Source organism: Rhinolophus ferrumequinum, chromosome 18 (genome assembly GCF_004115265.2).
Source record: "Rhinolophus ferrumequinum isolate MPI-CBG mRhiFer1 chromosome 18, mRhiFer1_v1.p, whole genome shotgun sequence".
NCBI classification, from domain to species: Eukaryota; Metazoa; Chordata; class Mammalia; order Chiroptera; family Rhinolophidae; genus Rhinolophus; species Rhinolophus ferrumequinum.
The window spans coordinates 32,216,528-32,238,064 of NC_046301.1; the positions used below are offsets into that span (position 1 = coordinate 32,216,528).

General features: G+C 34.6%; 1 protein-coding gene across 2 annotated transcripts in view; it reads left to right on the forward strand.

Annotated features, from left to right (window-relative positions):
* Window positions 1–21,537, forward strand: part of GLRA3 (glycine receptor alpha 3) — a 141,412-nt gene that overhangs the window by 92,421 nt on the left and 27,454 nt on the right. For both annotated transcript variants that reach the window (XM_033134602.1, XM_033134603.1), the window contains 2 exons: window positions 11,381–11,518; window positions 15,209–15,423. In XM_033134602.1, coding sequence (XP_032990493.1) covers window positions 11,381–11,518; window positions 15,209–15,423 — 353 coding nt within the window. The remainder of the gene's footprint in view (window positions 1–11,380; window positions 11,519–15,208; window positions 15,424–21,537) is intronic.

Sequence of the window (21,537 nt, forward strand, 5' to 3'; positions counted from 1 at the left end):
AATTTCAAGACTTTAATTTTTTCCATAAGGAACATTGCTAAATAGGCAATTTTTTCCCCAGGTGAAAAAGAGGAATGAAGGATATTTTTAATCTTGGAAGAATATTGAATATCTTCTTAGAGTCATAATAAAGCTATGTTGTTTATTAAAAGACAAAGATGACATAGGAAACAAATTATCACTATATTCATAAAGGGTCTAATTATGCATTTCATATCTAAACAGGAATGTAGGTAACAAAAGAGGAAAACTTATCCAATGTAAGAAGGTCAAAGAAATTTTAATTATTCCAATTGGAAAAGAAAATACAAGGAAATAATTTGGTGAAGAACTCTTTTTCCACAAAGAACAGCCCACATCCCTAAAATTACAGAAAGAGCGCCAATCTAAAAAAAAAAAAAAGACAAAAAATTAAAGAAACTTTAAAAATATGATTTAATAGGGTTTTGGGATAAAAAAATATCCCCAATAGATGGGAGGTTTTTGCTTTTTAAATTTTCAGATTCATTTCAGAGCCACATCTGATATGACTCTGACTGGTTACCTGGAATTTATGCTAAGACTAGTTAAGGCAAACGATAGAGTTGGGCAATGATTTTTCACAAGTATTTCCTAATAATCTGTACTGTTATTCAAGCTCTTTCATAATTTAAACAGTATGGATATTATTCAGAATAATACTACGCCTTTTGCTTGGATAGTCAGAGATACAAACAGTTCTAGTTTTCTGAGTATTTATTACTTAAGCCTCTGCAGTTACAATGTTGGTTAGAAAGCAAGTTTTCCCAAGACAAGAATATTCACTAATGAACTAGCTACTTACAAAATCACTTCCCACTTAAACATTAAATATTTCATCCTACTTAACACCAGGACCATTCTCTCCCAATCTGTCCACATCTTTGTAGCTTGAATTTTTGTCAATTATCCGATATTCTAAAGATATAATAATATAAGTAAAACATAATGTATTTACAAGTCTTATAAAAAGATGATGTCACAATAGTTTTATATCCATTACACATAATATATGATTTAATCCTAACCACGATTTAATGAAATAGATTTTATTTCTATTTTAAATGTGAGCAAATTAAAGTTTAGAAAGGTTAAGTGATTTTTCCAGTCATACAACTAGGAAGTGGGATGGAGCAAATCCCAATGAATTAATAGCTTATAAACTTATAACAAGCATTTGGAAAACATATCTGATGATTTCCAAATATTTACAAATTGTGACTGGTATTCTTAAGTCTTCAAGTTAAGTATACCCAATGATTTCACTTGTTTTCTCATACGAAAAGACTTAGAGTTCCTTCCCTGCCTATTTCCTACACACGGATGTCTTTCCATTTATTAAAATTGGCCTAAACCAAGACATGAAGAGGATGTCACCCCTTCTTGGTGACAGTGCCAATCATTCTGGGATTTGAAGTCTAAGATCACTCAGACATTAGAGGCAGCTACAAAACACTCTCGACTGAGACCACATCTACAGCTAGCTAAGTAATACAACTAAGTTCTATGTACCCCATTCCACCACATCCAGCTAGTTGGTTCACCTGACTAAATGCAAAGTATTTTGCCTTTGTCCCAGTTGAATATCATCTTGCTAGATTTAGTCCATAATTCTAACTTGATGATCCATATCTTCCCAGTTAATCATCCAGAGAATCGAACAACATACTTTTAAGCACTCCCAAATGGGCAGGCCTGAGAAAATTCTGGAACAATGCACCAGAGGTATTCCTCTTGATTGATTACTACTGAAAAAAAAATTAACAATGGCTCTTTAAATCAGTTGTAAATCACTTAAACACATTATTATTAACAGTATTTTGAAATCTTTGTAAGGACAACATTAGAATTCAGCAAATATCTTGCTGAAAACACTATTTATAGTTTACCTTAATATTCCAGCATGCTTCGTCAAAAGATCATGTCTTTTTCTGTGATCCTTCCATTTGCTATTTACTGGTCAGAGCTGTCACTATTTCTTTCTTTTTTTATTAGTTCCCCAACAATACCCAGTATCCTCAACCCTCATATTTGCCTCTGACTGGAAATGACTTTTCCAGAGAATGCTCTTTCAAAATTTGGTTGGCACCTTTCCCAGAGATGGCCCCAGTGTCCAATCTCAATAATCTCTTACACCATGCAGTGTGTTGCTTCTCCCTATATAAGAAAACAAACTCAGGAAAATGCACTATAACTTTAAGTTGTTCTTTAGGAAACTATATAAACGATGTAGATCCATTAATTTTTCAGAGACTCAGTTTTCTCTTTTGTAAGATAAGTGGGCTACATTAAATGATAGCTGTTTCCCTCAACTCCAAGATACCATAAATTCTTTAACTATGTAAGACCAGAAAGCTAACATGTAAAATTAACAACATAGCATCTAAAAATCACGGTGTATCTACCAAAAGGATCAAGAGGAAAACAAAACCAAACAAGTAATCAAAATAATTTCATGAATTATCTGTAATGAAGATCAAGAAGAAAGCAATCCAACTAGAAAATAAGAAAATAAACATAAGGAAAAAATAACTAATGAGAGTTTGGAGAAAACAATCTAATTTTTAAAAGGCATGTAAGACTGTGATTAAAGAGTTTACAGTCATAAATTGGTGAGATGAACTTCAAAACTATTTTAATACAATGCTGAAGTCAAAACTCGGGAACGCTGAGTAGCTATGACAATGACCATGGCTGCTAAATTGATACCTTTTCCTCTGGGGCAACTATGGTCATAGATTTCTATGAAAGGACTCCTGCTTGTGTAGTAAGTATCCTGCTCACATTTAAGAAGTTTTTAAAGTATCTAAGGTATTTATAGACTGCCTAGTCAACACGTTTCTAGGATCTCAGAAGTGCCAAGTGACCTGTTTCTTCACCACATACCCTACTTGTAGTCACTGATTGCTAGCAATTTGTTGATTTCTCTGATTTCTACCCACATCAGGGTAGAAAGAAAAGTCCAGATGCAAAAACGACCAAACCAAACCAAACCAAAACCCAAAAAACTATCAAATTGTTAGCACTTGGAAGGAGTAAGGAGGGTTTATATCATTTCCAGTCCCTAGGCCTCTTAGAGAACTGCTGATTTAAACAAATTATAATTACAATGAATCCATAAATGTGAGGGTTTTCTGCAATATGCTCTTTATATAATAATATGATACAAATACACCATCAGTAGAAGTTACAATATTTTCTAGAAATAGTCACTTTTTGGTAAGTCCAGTAGTCTCACAAAATTTCCAAACATTGCTATATTTGGAGCTGATGGACTGTATCTGTGAGTATTCTGGACACAGACAATGGTAAAAATTGCACTGGATGTAATTAAAATTCTGATTTGTAGTCAAACCTTCATCTTCAACCTAATTATGATCACTTTTTCTGTCATTTGTATTAAAAAGTAGCCATGATATATCCCTTGAATTCAAAAAGTTCTCGGTTCCTAGAGTTAGTTTTTCACTTTTACCTGACATAATTGGCATTTAGTTATTAAGCTGTGAATTAGAACACAGAGAAAAATAGCCTGATGGGGTGGATTACAGTACAATTGAATTATTTAACAAATGATTTTGTTGAATGTTTAACATGTTAATTCTCTAAAATAATATAGGGATAATTCAAACTGCATTGTCTTCTATCTGAGCTAATTGTCGTCTCCTGAGCATGTCAGTGAATATATTGCAGTGATAGACATTTTATAATATTTCACTTTGAAGAGAAATGTATAATTTTACTCTCTGGTATTTATTGAGTCATGTTAAAATTTCTTCTATTTCATAATGATACTCTTCAAATGCCTCTGGAAATAAGAATCTGATGTGGGTCTTCTTGCTATTTTTATGAATGAATTCCTTCCCTAGGATTAGCCTAATTTTTGGCTTTTGTAAATGATTAGTTACACTGAAATATCAGCACCAAAAAAATCCCTGAGACCAGTCAAAAGATTATTATAGTGCTTTCCTATTCTCCACTCAAAACATTACATAACTTTTAGATATTGGCAAACTGATATTGGCTCATAGAGTCTGTTATAGTTTGAGCCTATGAAATAAATTATTTCATATATGTGAGCAGATATGAACCTTCAGCCTTCTGGTAGGCAGACACAATGTTTTTCCACAAGCTGGAGTTTATTCCAAAGAGATACTCTGACAGAGCCCTCTTATAACCTCTCTGAGGGCAGAAATCCACTTAATTACATACCTTTTCCTCATTAAAATAGGCTCCTGATCAGGTCCTCTTCTGATTTTAGTTGAGATTTCTAATAAGAACTTGAAAGCACTAGATGTTCAATGTGAGGTAATTTTGTGAAGTTTTGAGAAATGTGAACAAAGTTATCAGTGTGAATGTCATTTAAGAGATGTGTTTAGGAGTCACAAATTATATTTTCACCATTATCTTAAGCGAAACAAGGAAAAAGTTTAAATCTATTTTCTATAATAAAGGGTAATGGACCTTCAAAGAGAAATGTATCCAAAGTACTAGTAGAATAATGATTATAGGTTAGTTACAGCAGAGAGTTTTAGAGAAAATGCAATCACTCAGAAGATAATTTAGCAGGCCTACAACTTAAATGAAACCACATGCAAAAACCTGGATTATGGTTTAAGATTACTCAAATTAAATGAGCAAACTCTAAATAAAAATGTTTTAGTTAAATATATTTTGACAGAGCAGTTGTTCTTTGTCAGGTCAATAAAATTTACTTGAGTAATATTTCTCCTGGCAATAATCAGCAAGCATGCACTATTTGAGCATTTTCTTCCTTTTGTTTTTAAAATTCCAGCTGCTAGTTAACCATATGATTTCACTCATATTTGGGATATAAATCTGAAGGCAACAAAGGCACAAGACAAACAAATAAGGAAACAAAAACTCATAGATACAGACAACAATTTAGTGGTTACCAGAGGGTAAGGGGGAAGGGGTGATGGTAGAAGAGGGTAAAGGGGGTCAAATATATGGTGATGGGAGAACTGACTCTGGGTGGTAAACACATAATACAATATATAGATGATGTATTATAGAATTGTACACTTGAAACCTATGTAGTTTTGTTGACTATTGTCACCCCAATTAATTTTTAAAAAATGTGAGCATTTGCAAGCTGGGTCAAATCCAGAAATCTCAGTCTGTCTGTCTGTCTGTCTCTCTCTCTCTTTCTCTCCTTCAGTTGAGAAAGTTGGATCAAATATGATTCTAGTTCCCTTGTAAAACTAAATGCGAATCTGTAATTTATTAATAACCTGAACTGATTTTGAACTTAAGTATTTTGTCAGCCCGCATTCTCCCTTCGAATAACTATTTTTATTGTATACTACTCATGGTATGAAGTCTTAAACAATAACCTCTTTTTTCTTCTGTAGACTTTTAAGCTACTTTTTAAAAAACTAAGTATCATTTGATTTTCAAAATGACAATATAATACATTTGAATGATATCTTCAAAATCCACATGTTTGTACCGGAAAATTTGAACATAGACTGAAAAACAAGAACATGCTTTCGCCTCAACTCACAATCTTCTTCACTAGTGTTACCCACTTTCAAGTTCACCTCATGACCCTTTTTCTTTTATTTTGTGTGTGCGTGCACACACACACACTGTATGATTATAAATATAAAAGACATTTCAAACATAAAAATACAGATAATTAAAAAATAATATTTTGTATCAACCATATTAACATTGCCATTTTACTTTGGATTTAATTTTTGTCTAGTCCGATGAATGTGACATTGTATCTTTATCTCCCTGAGGTTGAACTTATTTTGTTCTGCATACCCTGTTTCCCCGAAAATAAGACCTAGCCAGACAATCAGCTCTAATGCGTGTTTTAGAGCAAAAATTAATATAAGACCGGGTCTTATAGTAAAACGAGATTAATTAAATGAGATTAATATTTTTTTAAATGAGAAAAAAATATTAAGTTTTGCTCCAAAAGATGCATTAGAACTGATCGTCCGGCTAAGTCTTATTTTCGGGGAAACATGGTACTTAGTGACCATTACTGTTTCTTTGGTCTATTGTCTGTTTTAACCTTCCCTGATTTTTATATGGGATTATCTTTTAATTTTTATTTATATGTATTAATCTATATATGTTCTTGATATTTTAACTTCATGATATTTTTCATAGTCCAGAAGGTTTTAAATATGTATGTATATATTAAAATCTGTTATTTTCTTAATACATTATGCCTTCTACATACCAAAAATACAAAACTATTATGTGTTTTAACCCCCAAATTTTATAGCACAGGATGTGTTTACATTTTAAATATAAGTAGATTGTATTTTTGTGTAACTTTTTCTCAGTGATAAAAATTTTTCCCATTATTATTTATTAAAATGTTTTCCATGTTGATTTGAAATATCATTTTTTACCTCAAATTTTCATATATGAGGCTGAATACTGGACTTTGTTCTGTACCATTTATCTAATTGGTACAAAGACTGTATACATGAAGCCATTTAAACACCACAGTTTTATTTGTATATTTTGTCCTCTATTAGGCAAGTCTGCTTCTTGACTTTTTATTTTTCAACACTGAAAGCAACAAACAAGACAAACAAATAAAAACTCATAGACACAGATAACAGTTTAGTGGCTAAGAGAGGGTAAGGGGGGGGATGGTTGAAGAGGGTAAAGAGGGTCAAATATATGGTGACAAAGGAGAACTGATTCTGGGTAAGTCACACAATGTGATATATACATGATGTATTACAGAATGGCACATTTGAAACCTACATAATTTTACTAACAAATGTCACCCCAATAAATTTAATATAAAAACCCCTGCCTTTGTTATGCATATACTTTAATATTTTAGATTAATTTCCAGTTGAAAATTACATTAGTATTTTCATTTAAGTTGCACTGATGTTATATATCAATTATGAGAGAATAACACGTGCGCAACAGTGAGTCCTCTTACCCAAGACCACAGCATGTCTCCATCTTTTGTAATCTTAGTTTTCTGTCCTTTCAATAATGTTTAATTATTTAATCTTTGCATTTCTTTGTAAGCTCCTAATGGTACATATGATATGTTTTGCTGACATTGAGAATGACAATTCTGTTCATATTAATTTTAAGTGGTGCAACATTTAAAATCCATTTTCTAATAGGTATTATATTGAAAAGGATTTTATCTTAGTTGCCCAGAGATGAGAAGAGGTGGAAATGCCTAGAGCAGATGGAGTCATGGGGTAGGGAAGACAGCAAACAGAACAAAAGGGGGAATTCCCAGTGACAACATCAGGAAATAGAAGTTCTTCCCAGTGAGTGAGCAAAGTTCAGACAAGTGAGAGGTGAAAGAGTCTGTCTAGGTGCCTTGGGGACACTTTACCCCACCTATTTGGAATTCAGTGGCGTAGGAAGACAGTGCAACAAAATGATAAACATTTCAGAGAGGTTAGAGCGATTTGGACAATGGACGTGTCTTGTGTCGCATTTCCCTCCAGGAATTCTGAGAAGGCATCACCTGAGGTAGCCCCAGCCAATGTAGGCAGCCATAACCAAAAAAAACTAACAGTGTGGCATACTTAGGTATATAGGCGGATAGATGATAGAAGATAGGTAGGCAGGTAGGTAGGTAAATAAGCTAAACCAGTACTTCTGGGGTTTTTTTAGTAGCTGTTATATTACTTGGAAGAGATCTAGAGGTCTCCCTATATTCCACGAACATGTAATGTAGCTGGGAATCTCAATTTCCAATGATTCCACTATGGGGTTTACAATAAAGCAGATTCTATGTCTCTTTATTTGGGGAACGTTAAAAGATCTTAGAACGAAGACTGAAGGCTACGTAAATGAAGAGCAGCAGTTGGAGGGTCTGGCTGAAACTCTGTATCACTATTGATATGCTTTCATATTGTCAGTTCTTTCCCTGGACATGATAGGTTCAGTCACTTCCTTTATTTTTAAGAAAATGACCTGCCATACCTAATTATAATAACCACAGTTTGTCAGACTTCTTTTTTTTTTTTTTTTCAAGTAAAAAGGGTGTTTCAAGAAAAACCAGCTGGTTTAACTTGCAAATCCATCACGCCAATGCGTTTCCTTAAAAGGCTCAAACCATTACAGTATGCTGCTGAAGTGCTTTGATATATGCTTCCATTTTGGCACACAGAATCCTAAAAGAATATTTATTACATAAGGGTCAAAATTTAATAAAATTATCCATCAAGGATCAAGAACATTCTTAAATAAAAGTGGCATTGTTCTTACTGTGAGATACAGTAGTAAAGAATACAACAACCTCCCCAGTTTGCCTTCAATTATGCTAAAGCACTAAAAGTTTTACCCACCATTGTTTTTTTTACCATCTGGGCAAATGTCAACACAATGAAAAACGCAAATTATGTTTTATGATTATGAAAGCAGTTTGGGCCTTCTGAATCCCATGAAAGTATTCTGTTAGAGTAATTCTAAAGCACCATATTTTTTTGTCAGCGTCACTTCCCTGCTCAAAAGATTCAATTGTTTATCATCGCCCATAGGGAATTTAAAATAATCAAACTTTTCAACCTGGAATTTAAACTTTCCACAACCTTACATTAATTTATCTTTTCATTCCATAGGCTCCTTCGTGCAAACTGGCCCTAGACAAATGCAGTTATTGTTATTGGTATTATAAACCTTGGGAGTTTGCAGTTTCTTGCAACTGATTATCCTACTTCCTTTGCCTGAGGACCTCACTTTCTCTCTCATTCTTTCTATGCAGGTTCTGACTTTTTTCAAGGGCCAACTCAAATGAGGCCTAGTGGATATCATAGGTCCCTCCTCTGAACGCATATACCACTTTGTATTTCTCCCATGTCACTTATTTTCCACCTGGTACTAACACGTCACGTTCCCAGGAGCCCAGGAGCATACGTTACATGTAGTCAGTGCTCAATCAGTAGTTGTTGAAGAAACAAGTGTTTGGTTGTACTGAGCCATTTGTTTACAAGTTTCACTGCAGCTGCCATATATAGATTATTGGTTGAACTCAGGGTTAATGTCATCGTTTTCTGAATAAAGTATTTTTGGTTGGGAAGCTTATTACCGTACAAGACAATTCAACTCACAACCTTGATCTCATTAGCCAGTCCGTTCTCCTTAACAGTCAGAGACGTGCATAAAGGTCGGCCAACCAAAAGCATAAGGATGCTAAAATACTGAACTGTGTAGAAGAGTATTGATTTTTTTAAAGTTATGTTGGAAGGTTTAGTTAGGCAAAATTACCATTTAGTTATTCTCCTTGAACATCCAGTAAGTTACTCAGAATAAAAGAGTAACTTACCCCTTAAACATGCCATCTCACTATTTGTATCTTGGTTTCAAACTCAAATATTTTATGGACCATAACAAAGTAGCATAATTTGATTATAAACGCCCATACGTAAATCGGGTAGTGTGCGTGATTATTTAACTCAAGAGCAAGCTAAATATGATGCCTATAAATCACATTAGAGACTAACTAAAGCTTGCCTTTGAAGGAATTTCAGAGGGCTAGTTTCTTTTCACAGAGGGCCTTAAGAAAAATTAAAATGTAAAAAAAAATGAGGTTTCAGTTCATTTCTTCATTTATCTGTCTACACTGGGATAAAATCTCACATATCTTGTCTTTAGTGATTACAGGTATGGAAGAATAGGATCGATGTCTTACTTGGAAGCAAATAACAATTGGTGACTATTTTACTATCTTTTGATCCTTGAGAAATGGGCATGTATTTTCTCTCTAGGTAAAATGGTATTTATAATGGATATGTATTTAAGAATAAAAGCAAAAGCCTTCTATTTTCAGCAAGCAAATCATGAATTGAAAGGTTCAATGAAATGTATTCCAGTATAAGCAAGCCAAGCATAAACCCTTGCTGTGCTAAGTCCAGCGGTCTAGAGATCGTCTTGCAGGTTCCCATACCTGGAACCAGAATTCAGATTTGCCCCCTTCAATCTGGATGACTTGATAACCTCTACCAAATAGTGCTTGCTCCATAATAAGCCATCACACTGGTGGCACTGCTGCTAAAACTTTGACAGCAGAACCCCAGTCTAAGGATATCCTCTAACTACTGATGCCCTTGCTGCTACCATCCCCATTGCGGGGGTGGGGGTGTGAGGGGGTGAGGGGGTGGGGGGTGGGATGCGGGGGATGGGGCTACGGGTGGGTGCAGTTGGACCTCTGGCTCCAGGCCCTCCTACCACAGCTAGATCGGATTTGGCTCTTTGGGGGAGGTTCTTTTCCAGATATTGTGGGAGGTGGAAGGGTGATCAGTTCCCTTTGCTACCCATTGCTCTGTTCAGCCTGCCACGTCAGCTGAGTCCAATCACTCTCACAGCCTCTCCTTACAATATAAGCTACAGGAAAAATTGCTGGGGACAGTGTCCCTTGTTTGCTGCTTCATAGAAATAGAGCTGCTTCCTTTATCTGACAACTTGACTTTGTTCAGAGGCAAGGCCATGCTTTCTCTCTCTTTCTACCTCCATGGTGATTGCGCATGGTGACGAGTCTTCCCCGACAGGTTGCATGCACTTCTGACTCCCTTTCTGCAGCAGCCCTTCAAGTGTACAGTTCAACAGCTTCTCACTCAGAAGGAAGAAAAAGATAAAACTGTGCTTTTTCTCTTTACGTACTTCTATAGGCATAGGAAAGATGCTGACTATTACAAAATACATTAGTTACTTCTCTCCTGAAGTACTGATAGTCCGTGCAAGAGTTTCCTTCTTCACAAACTAGTCCACGTGGATTTTCTTTGTGCTGTGATATTTTCTGGATAACAGACATTTCTATTTAAAATATCATTTTGTCTATTTTGGGACTTGGAATTTAGAAACCGATCCCATAAACTGAAATAGTTAAATGATTAAACCAAGAATGGTGTCTAGTTCTAGTACGACGTAGTAGCTCTAATGCTTGCTTCCCACAGATGTTATAGCTGAGGTCATTTCCTAACCAGTTTCAATTCCAGTTATTGTTGAGAGTCCTGAATAATTTGAGAGAAAGTGAGGGGAAATTTATAGGAGTAGAACCAAAGTGAATTGTTGAATTAACCCAGTAGTTGCCTATACCAAGGAAAAAAAGAATGCAAATGCATGTCCTCTGAGGTTTCTACACGCATGTTATACCTATTATTAGCCTACTACATTTTCTTACATTATTTGATGAATATTCCATATGAATAGACTTTGATACACTATTGTGGGATGGAATTGTGAGATGGAATAATAGTTCAATTAATAGAGTTAAGATGACAGTGTTTGGCCTTTCCATCTCATATAAATTGTACGTGGGTGTGTGTGTGTGTGTGTGTTTTATTTCTTTGAATGCCCTTTTATGCTATAAATATTTTTGTTTTGTTTTGCACAGTTGGATATACAATGAATGATCTCATTTTTGAATGGCAAGATGAGGCACCTGTACAAGTGGCAGAAGGACTCACTCTGCCCCAGTTTCTGTTGAAAGAAGAGAAAGATTTACGATACTGCACTAAACATTACAACACAGGTAGGAGTTGAGTATTCTTCAGTACACTTACAACTTGTGGTTTTATGATTGTTAGATGTTCTTAATCATAGTGTTATAGGTTCATTATTTTAACTACTTATAGCTCAATGTTTTTCATAGTCATAGAGAAGAAAATGAATGCGTTTGAAGCTTACAGATGCTTCGACTCATTGTATATTGTCATGTGATTCATTTGTATGGGACATATTTTTGTGTGTGAAAAGCCCACGGTTACACAATAAAGATAGTTTTTAAAAAGCTCCTTTAATTTCTATGTGAGCATTAGAATGTACTTTTTAACCCATCTTGGTCAGAAAACATTGCGTTTGCTGAAAAAATGAAAGGAATTAATTTTTTTAACGCTTCATTTGCTTCAACTTTTGGCCACAATTTCATGCATTTCAGGTATTGTTCCTTAAGCACCTGCTATTCACTCTGACACAGTGGCCTCTTGTCTTTAAGAATAGATATCAGATCTAGTTAAAGACAAGGAGTGAAAGACTTAATGTGATAGCTGTGCATTCATTGAGAGCTGTTTACTTCTCTCAACTGGCACAGGCTATTCCCATAATATCTATTGTAACTGCCTAACCTATAACTACAAATTCTGTTAAACTTCTCTCAACTGAGGCATCGCTCCAGTGTTACTGGTGCATGGCCTCCCACAAGCATCAGTTGCGGTTCTTATCATTTCATTACAGTAACTGATTCTTCTTGCGCTCTGCATTTTCCAGAACTGTGATCTGAGCTGTCAGTATACAAGATCACTAATCTCTTTTATCAATTCCAATTCCTCTTAATCAATTCATAGCATCTGGTGAAAAAGTCACTGACATTTCTTCACCCCTCACCTTATCCTCATCAGAGGTGAGGCTGATATTTAATTTAGTAGGTAGGTCAAGGTTAACATCTCAACACAAAGATAAAGTGTAAGCGGGTCAACACCAGGGTACTTGCTCAGCTCTCTAGGAGCAGTTGCAATGATAAACGACTTTTAGAGAAATGCTAAAAAGCCTCTAGATTTGGTTTCTGGTGGTAGATTTGTTTCTTCAAACTGCTGTAACAAAGTGCCACAAACTTGATTGTGTCTCTTGCCCATCTCTCCAAAACCCTTCTCTACCTCTCTCCCCTTTGCACTGTAATCTTGCCATAGTGGCTTGCTTTCTCATATATTCTACATTTGTTTCTGCCTCAGGGCCTTTACACTTGCTGTTTCTTCTGTATTTAAGCCTCTTTCCCTAAATTATTCCAAACCTAATACTCCTGTACTTCAGGACTGCTCAAATATCACCTCTTCAAATGACTTTCCATAATAAGCATATGCTAAACACCCAAATCCTCTTCCCTTTCTCTTCCTGCTTTCACAGTCTGAAATTATACCTTTAATTTGTAAGTTTTATTTATGCATTGTCTGATTCCCTCATTACCATGAGTTTGTAAAGCCAAGGATTGTATCCCCCTTTTTAAAAAATCTCTATATTTCTTAGGTCTGTTGAAGTACATAGATACTCAATAAATACTTATTGGATAAAATAATAAATAAGGAGTGGATTTGGACATGGAAAATTTGTCTGTACATGTGAAAATATTACAGCTTGCCCCCCAGGAAGAAGCAGGGAGGAACAGTTTTGCTCTAAACAGGAAAAATTTCCCTTAGATCTCTATTAGCAAGAATGCTTCCTCCCAATTTTATTGCAGTATAATTTATATAAAATTGTAAGATAATTAGTGTACAATGTGATGTTTTGATATATGTATATACTGTGAAAAGATTTTCCCCATTGTGTGAATGAACGTATCCATCGCCTCATATATTTACCTTTTGTGTGTGTGTGAGAGAGAGAACACTTAAGTTCTATTCTCTTAGCAAACTTCAAGTACTCAGTGTTATGAACTGAAGTTACCATGTTATAATATTAGATCCTTAGACCTTATTTATCTTATAACTGAAGAATGTTTTTTTAAATCAACTTTATTGAGATATAATGTACATACTATAAAATTTACTTCTTTAAAGAATTAAAATTTACTACTTTAAAGTAAAGAATATAGTTCAATGATTTTTAGTATATTTATATAGTTGTGCAACTATCACTCTAATTTTGGAATGTTTTATCACTGATAAAAATAAACCTTACCTCCAATAGCAGCCCTCCCCACTCAGCAACACCAGGCAACCACCAATCAACTTTCTGTCTCTATAGCTTTATACCAGGGGTACCAAAAAAGTGTATATCTATCTATCTATCTATCTATCTATCTATCTATCTATCTATCTATCTATCTATGACTTGTATTCATCTTTTGTTATCAGTGTATATTATTACAATTTTAATACAGTTTTTTCCTTTCTTAAAATATGTGTACTTTTTTTGGCACCCTCTGTGTTTTCTGGATGTTCCATATAAATGGAATTATATGTGGTCTTTGTGACTGGCTTCTTTTCCTTAGCAAATGTTTTTGAGGTTCACTTTTATATTTTAATAGAGCTTTAAAAATCTAAAGTATGTTTATATACTTAAAAAATGTTTAAGCATTCTGCATATATTTGATAAATCGATAAAAGGATCACGTACAGGTTGCATATGTTTCTGACTACAAGACACTTAAGAGTGGAACCCAACTTTCCCACAGTTTATGAAACTCTGTTAAGACTTTTAAGCCCATCCTGTTATTTTGCAGCCCTGCCCATGCATTGCAGTTGCATGTGGCTCAAGTCACAATAATAGAAGTTTTGAGCTGAACCCTGTCTAATTATACGCTAGCAATTTTCCTAGATGTGCTCTCTGATTCTTTCTCTTGTAATCAGGTCAGAGAACATCACTTAAAGAATGATCAGCACGTAATTCCCTGATTTTATCCTTCTTTACAATTAGAATAAGGAGAGACTAAAACCAAGAGTTAGATGATGCATATAAACAATTATTTTAAGGAAAGATAACATGGTAATAGAGTAGGGAATAGAACCAAGGAATAAGCCAAAAGGTCAACAAAACGTTGAATTAAACCACAATCTATTCCTTTTTTAATTACATACCATAAGAGAGACACAAAGGCATTAAATATATGGAACAACTGTATCTTGGGTTTCTTTTCAGTAAGTGTATTTTTAAGTTATGTTCAAAATTATAATGAGAAATAACATGCTTTCCTATTTGTTTGCATTAATAATTTTCAAATTCTTAATGCATAAAATAACTTACATAAATTGCATTTAAGGAACTAATCATCTTCAGTTGTGTTTATCCTTTAGCACTTAATTTAAATGTAAAGCCTTCTGGAACAAATAACACGTGGCTCTAAATAAATACATAAAAGTACCGGAAGCAGTCAATGAGTAAGGAAGGTCTTTATGTAATAGATACACATTTCTCCTGTCCATCTCAGAGACAATCAAGTAAAATCACAGATCTCTGAGTACTTTGGCAAGTATGAAGCGCTAATCAGATGTGAAGTCATAAGAATACATACTATATCCTGAAACAGTACTTTCTCATATTATGTTGCTTCTAGATGCTAGCACAAAAATAAGAATATTTTTCAGAAACCGATGTGCATATATGATATAGGATCCCTTTTCATTGTAATGAAAAACTTTAGGACAAAATTATGAAAACAAAATTGTGACATTTGATGTCATAACAAAGACCAATTTTTACCCTTTGCTACATTTATTTTACAACCAATTAGGAAAGTTTACATGTATAGAAGTGCGATTCCATCTTGAACGACAAATGGGATACTATCTGATCCAGATGTACATTCCCAGTCTCCTGATCGTTATTCTATCCTGGGTTTCATTCTGGATCAATATGGATGCTGCTCCAGCCAGGGTAGCTTTGGGAATAACTACTGTGCTGACTATGACCACACAGAGTTCAGGATCACGAGCTTCCTTACCAAAGGTAAGTGCACTAAAGAGACATATAATTTGTGTGTGTGTGTATATATACATATATATATATATACATATATATATACGTATATATACACATATATATATGTGTATATATACATATATATGTATATATATATTTTTTTGCTTGTTATTTTTCAATAGTATTTATTATTCATGGGTGATGTTTCAGGCAGAAAAAATTATAAAACAGGAAAATAGATGAAAAAAATTCTGCAAACCAATATATCTTCTATTCACAGTTGTTAAGACCCCCAATTATTTAAACCTCAATCATACTCTGATACACTACAGACTTTTTTATCTATAGATTTTTAAGCATTTAGAAATCTATCAAACGTGTGTAAATTGAATCTATACAGTAAGTTTAAATGATGGCACAATGCTGCATTGTATGAATTCATGATATAATAATATACTTACTATTAGGACTTACACAATAATGAACATTTATATAATGCATGTCATATACATAAATATATACATATATGTTTGTATGTGTATATACACATCCAAAGATATATACACACATATAGCTTTACGTATATTTTTATTATTTTCTTAGTATAAAGTCTTAGAACTATAATTGCTGCACTGATACTGTACACACTGATACATATTGCTAAATTTCCCATCAGAAAAATTTATAACAATTACACTCCTACCAGTGTTGAGAGTGCCAATATTACTGCACCCTGAGATAAATATAGCATTTATTATTTTGGGGTGTTTTTCCCCCTCTGGCTTTTAAATAGCCACAGGTCAATAAAAAAGAAAGCTAATCTAATACCATGATTTTAGTCCATGCTGAGCTGCCAGAAGTAAAATAAACTGTTCCTCTGTGGGGTTTGTAAAAGAGCCAATATTTCCTTTCACAAGATATGCTGAAATAAAACATAGTAGCTCTTTTCCTCCATTTAGCAACATAACAAGAGAAAATTATTTTTTTCTTCTCAATGACTTCTAAGAAAGAAATTTCTACCATCAAAATTAAGCAATCTTAAGTAAATTAAGTCATCCTGTCTGATTTCCAACAAGCTTCACTATTATTTTCATTACAGTGATATAGATATAATAAAATTATATTAACTTTTCTTGTGCATTTGATACCACGTGAAGCAAATTATAAATCTACGACCATGGCTCCCTTAAGCCTTACTATGAATTGCATTCTATGATTCAATTTATTATATTAAAATGTCTAAATAAATAAAAGTTGATGACAAACATTTTATTATTAAAAATGTTATTTAATATAGGAAGAACTAGATATTTAACAATGCTCGCTCTGCCTTGCTAAGATTTAATGGTCGTGTTTCAAAATAAGGTTTGCTTTTATTAACACTTAATTGTATTTTCCAAATGATACATTATCAACTACTGTTCCATAAAATATTGTCCAAGTGAAAATGATAAATCTGCTTACGAGATTAAACTAATTAGCCTCAATGCTTATTTATACCATGGGTAATGGTCTCTGGGTAATGGTAATAGTTGAAGAAGATCCACAGTCAATTTGTAAAGGAAGTTGCCAGTTTACTCATCGATTTTCTTCATGAGCTAAACAGAAATGAAAGGTCATTCATTCTGTAAGATGTCAACCAGAAAGAAGAGCACAAAATGCTCCATTTTAGGAAGCTCCAGCTTTCATGAAGCACAGCAAAAAGACATTTGGATTCAGAAATTAAGGCAGAATTGAGAGAACATAGAGGTTTAAGTGGAGGAAGCGGAAAATTAAAAAGTAATAAATTAAAAAAAACAAAAACCAAGAAATCCAAGTTGTTGGTTTTTTAAAGGAAAGAAAGGCCTGGAATGGCTTAATACTATTTCTCAAAAAATAGGAAAAATATTTTTTTTAACTAAAGTTTATTGGGGTGACAATGGTTAGTAAACTTACATAGGTTTCAGGTGTACAATTCTGTAATACATCATCTATAGATCACATTGTGTGTTCACCACCCAGAGTCAGTTGTCCTTCCATCACCACATATTTGATTCCTTTTACCGTCCTCTACCACCCCCCCCCTCCCCTTACTCTCTGGTAACCACTGAACTATTGTCTGTGTCTATGAGTTTTTGTTTCTTTATTTGTCTTGTTCCTTTGTTGTTTTCAGTTTTACCGACATATCAGTGAAATCATATGGTCCTCTACTTTTTCTGTCTGACTTATTTCGCTTAGCATAATAATCTCAAGATCTTTTTAAAAGACATTTATTTCATTGTGATCTCAGGGAAAAAAAAATGAATTTTTAACCATGAGTCCAGTTATACACATAAATGTATAGAAAGCCCCATTCATCTCTCAGATCATAGAAACGATGACAACTGGAAATATGATAACAGATTTAATTCTGACCCACAAAGAAGAATTGATTAGTAAGGTGGCTTCTTACGAGAAGGTGACCACATCATCTTAGGCTTTGGGATGGGAGGTTGAGCATATTTTGCTACATACATTAGAATTCAGGAAGGCAGCCATTGAAGAGCCAGGGTAAACAGGAATTAACCTATTGGATGAGATCTTTCAAAAGTGTAGAAAGTCTTGAAAAATGCAATTTTGATTCTGTGATTGGGAGGTGGCTATAAAGGCAAGACTTGAGGGTCTCACTTTTGTATTTAGGAACAAATGTTTGAAACCATGTGCCTTCAGATCTGCTATTCTCAAACTCACAAAAGAACTCTCAGATGCCTGAAAGTCTTGCTATTGAAACAATCACCATTGTCCTACTGACAAACTCTCGGAAGTAGGAAAGCAAAGTTAAATTCAGGAAAACAATAGGAGATTATCAGGCATAGGAGGAAGAAATAATAAATCATTAATTGATGATAGTTGCTTAGTGTTTTGTCTAGGCTCTGTGCCAATACATCTTCTGTAGAATATGAAGGAGTTTGGAAATCAGTAAGACTGAGTAGGAAATCTCAAAGAGTATATTTAGCCAGCACCTGACAACTACAGAGCTGAGAGTTCTGATTTTGACCTCTACAGTGTCATGATAAATTATGCATGTAATAGCCCAGAGCAAGAAGATTGCTGTGATTCATTTCTTTGAACTTGGAGCTATTTGGCATTTCTGCAGTGCTGGCATCAGTGGCCAGAAGAAGTTGACAATGCATCCTATTGCAAGCAATTTTTCGAAGTTGGGTAACTTTAAAACTTTCAAATACTGTGGGCTTGGAGGAGGGTGAGGAAAAATGATGGTGATCATGGAGCCATTATCATGGTATGTTTTATAGATCTTGGTAAGGATTAGGTTTATTTGGGGTGGGTTTTGGAAAGATTTTAATAAGAGGAGTGATCACTCTGACTTCTATATGAAAATCATATAGAAGGGGTAGAAGTAGAAGTAGAGAAAGAACCAAGCAAATTACTATAGTCCAGAGCAAATGATAGTCTGGCTAGATTGGTAGCAGCAAGGTAGAAAGTAGCAGATGGATTTAGAAAGGGGTAGATGTTTTTTGAGAAAAAAGTATTTGGAAGTGAAATAGACAGGATTTGCTTATGAACTAGATAGACATTGAGGATTAAGGGAAAGGCAGGAGTAAATGTTGGCATTTGGGCGAGTAATTGGGCAAGTAGTGGTGATAGTTACTGATGGGGAAAGTTGGGCGAGGTAACTGATCTATGGTTGAATGTGTTAACTTTGAGATGTTTGTAACACAATCTTATGGAATTGTCAAAATGTCAGAATTTCCAAAGTTCTCACCAGGGACACTCAGGCCTCAGACTTCAGGGAGTAAACTGCAGATGGAAGGGGAAGCAGTCCAGAGATGATTTTTCTAAGAATGAAAGAAAGTCCAGAAAGAGGGGGAGAGATGTATTTATGGTTGGCTCTCTTCCACTAGTTGGAAATGGACCTGAATATTTAAAGTCTCCTCTGTCCTTTTCTCCACCATGGTCATCTCTGCCTCATACACAGAATAGGTTAGAGTGTTTAGGCAAGACCCACTCACCCCAAAACTTTTCTCCCAAACTCTTTGAAATCCTAACATTTTGTGGTATTTTTGAGATGTGGAAAAGCAATCTTTCCTGGGAAGATTAAGTTTTAATCAGAGTGAAAGTGGGGATATTAATAATCATTTAATTATTTTTGAGTATAAGTCTGATTTACAGTAATACCTCATTGAAGAGGTATTATATTATATTCTTTATTAAGTATGGGGATGGGTAGGAATAGAGAAAATCAGTAGAAAGGACAAAATATAATTTTCATTTGGAAATTATGGGTTCTAGAAGGAACCCACATTAGGAAACTCTTGGAAGATTGTGGGTATTCTGCAATATTACATATACTGTGACCTTTCTTTTCTGCTTCCAAAGATCAATTATTTCCTATTCATTTTTCAATTCCCATTCATTTTTCATTCTGTTTGGTAAGACCAGCTAAGGTCCAGTTTTGGTGCGTGTTTTCTGTTTCATCTCTTCTGCAGAAACACACAAGTATCACCACATACACACCAATTTGGTCTTTCAGCAATGAGCTTCAAACCTGTTATCATATCAGGTACCCTTGAACCTAGCATGTAACAGACAGATATGTCTGTACACACTCACATGCACACACATTCACACACAACCATACACCAACTTGGCAGTGGTGGGAGAATCTCTAGATTCCAAGTTCATCCAAACCCTAGCTCTGAACACAATATATTATGAGATACATGGGGCTATAGGAACTGTTTCAATGCAGTTATACTGCAATTATTCTGCATAACAAACAATCTCCAAATCTCAATGGCTTATCACATTTATTCTTGCTCAGAGGCCTGTGTGTTTCCTGTGCCTCTTCTGAACTTATCTGAGATTGGCTGATTTAGGATGAGCTTAAATCTAGGCTGTGGAGTGGGTTCTGGTCTGCTGCCTATGTCTTCCCATTTTGGGGCCTCAGGTACTGGTAGCGTGTTCTTCCATGGAGGAGTGCAGAAAAGCAAGGCAAGCAGAAACATGCAAGATTTTTGCTCAGAATTGGCACACAGTCACTTATGTGCTCATTCTGTAAGGCATACCAAGTCTCCTAGCCAAACCCAAAGTTAAGCAGAGAACCTAGGAGAGGAAGGGAGGAGGAAAGGGATTGTCAATAAATCATCTTACATATCTCAGGGACTATGATTTGCTAGAACTTTCTATCTCTTTCCAAAGACCAGACTCTGTCATATTAGTAAATTCTCAAGAAAGCAAAAGGGAGGGAAGAGGGAAGAGAAGAAACAGGGAGATCTTATGCAATTTTTTCCATTTAGCCCCCACCACTGTAGCCATCTCATTCAGAACAGAGCTACTAAGCATTGAAAAATAAGAAGCACTTGAAATTTTGAAGGTGGCTAATTAGTGAAATATTTCACAGAAGCTCAGAATGCAGTAGCTGATGAAAATGGCAAGTTCTACGCCAAAAGCTGTTTATCGTGAATGATTTCCTCTCATGGTTTTTCCCCATTCAATTTGTTTGTGAAACCCACCAGGAGTAGCTTTTTGAGAGGACATATATCTTTTCCACATTTCTATCCTCAGAGCCTAAATCACTACACAATAGGTATTTATTGAGTTGATATCATGCAGATATCTAAAGACAATGTGAGCTTTTGAGCATTTACTGAGTACTTAATCTTCACTTGAAAAGCAAGATATGTCATTTTCCATCTCTAAAGAGAATGTAAAAATGTAATTAAATTATTCTTTACTTATGCAGAATCCTATTTCCACCCGAGAATCACCAAATTAATGAAAAAGAATTTACATGTTGCATATATCTACCTTCCAGTATAATAAAAACATTGGTTCTTAGACAACATAAAGATAAGTTTTATATAAAGTTTTTATTCTTCATAAAGATGCCAACTATAGAAGTGATTACAACTGTTAGAAAACATAAATCAGACTGTTATATTTTTATTTGAATGCAATGCTTGTGTGAGCACACAAAGATCTATATGTGACATTACACGAAAGAAACAAGAAGAAAAAGGAAGGATTTCTATTCACTACTGTGTTCTGATCTAATTAGTTCTCAAAAAATACAATCTCATTTTTCTCAAAAAAAGAATACCCTGCAGTTTTAAAGGAGAGTAAGTTGTAAATGTCGGCGATAATGTAAGAGGGGGTGAGGGG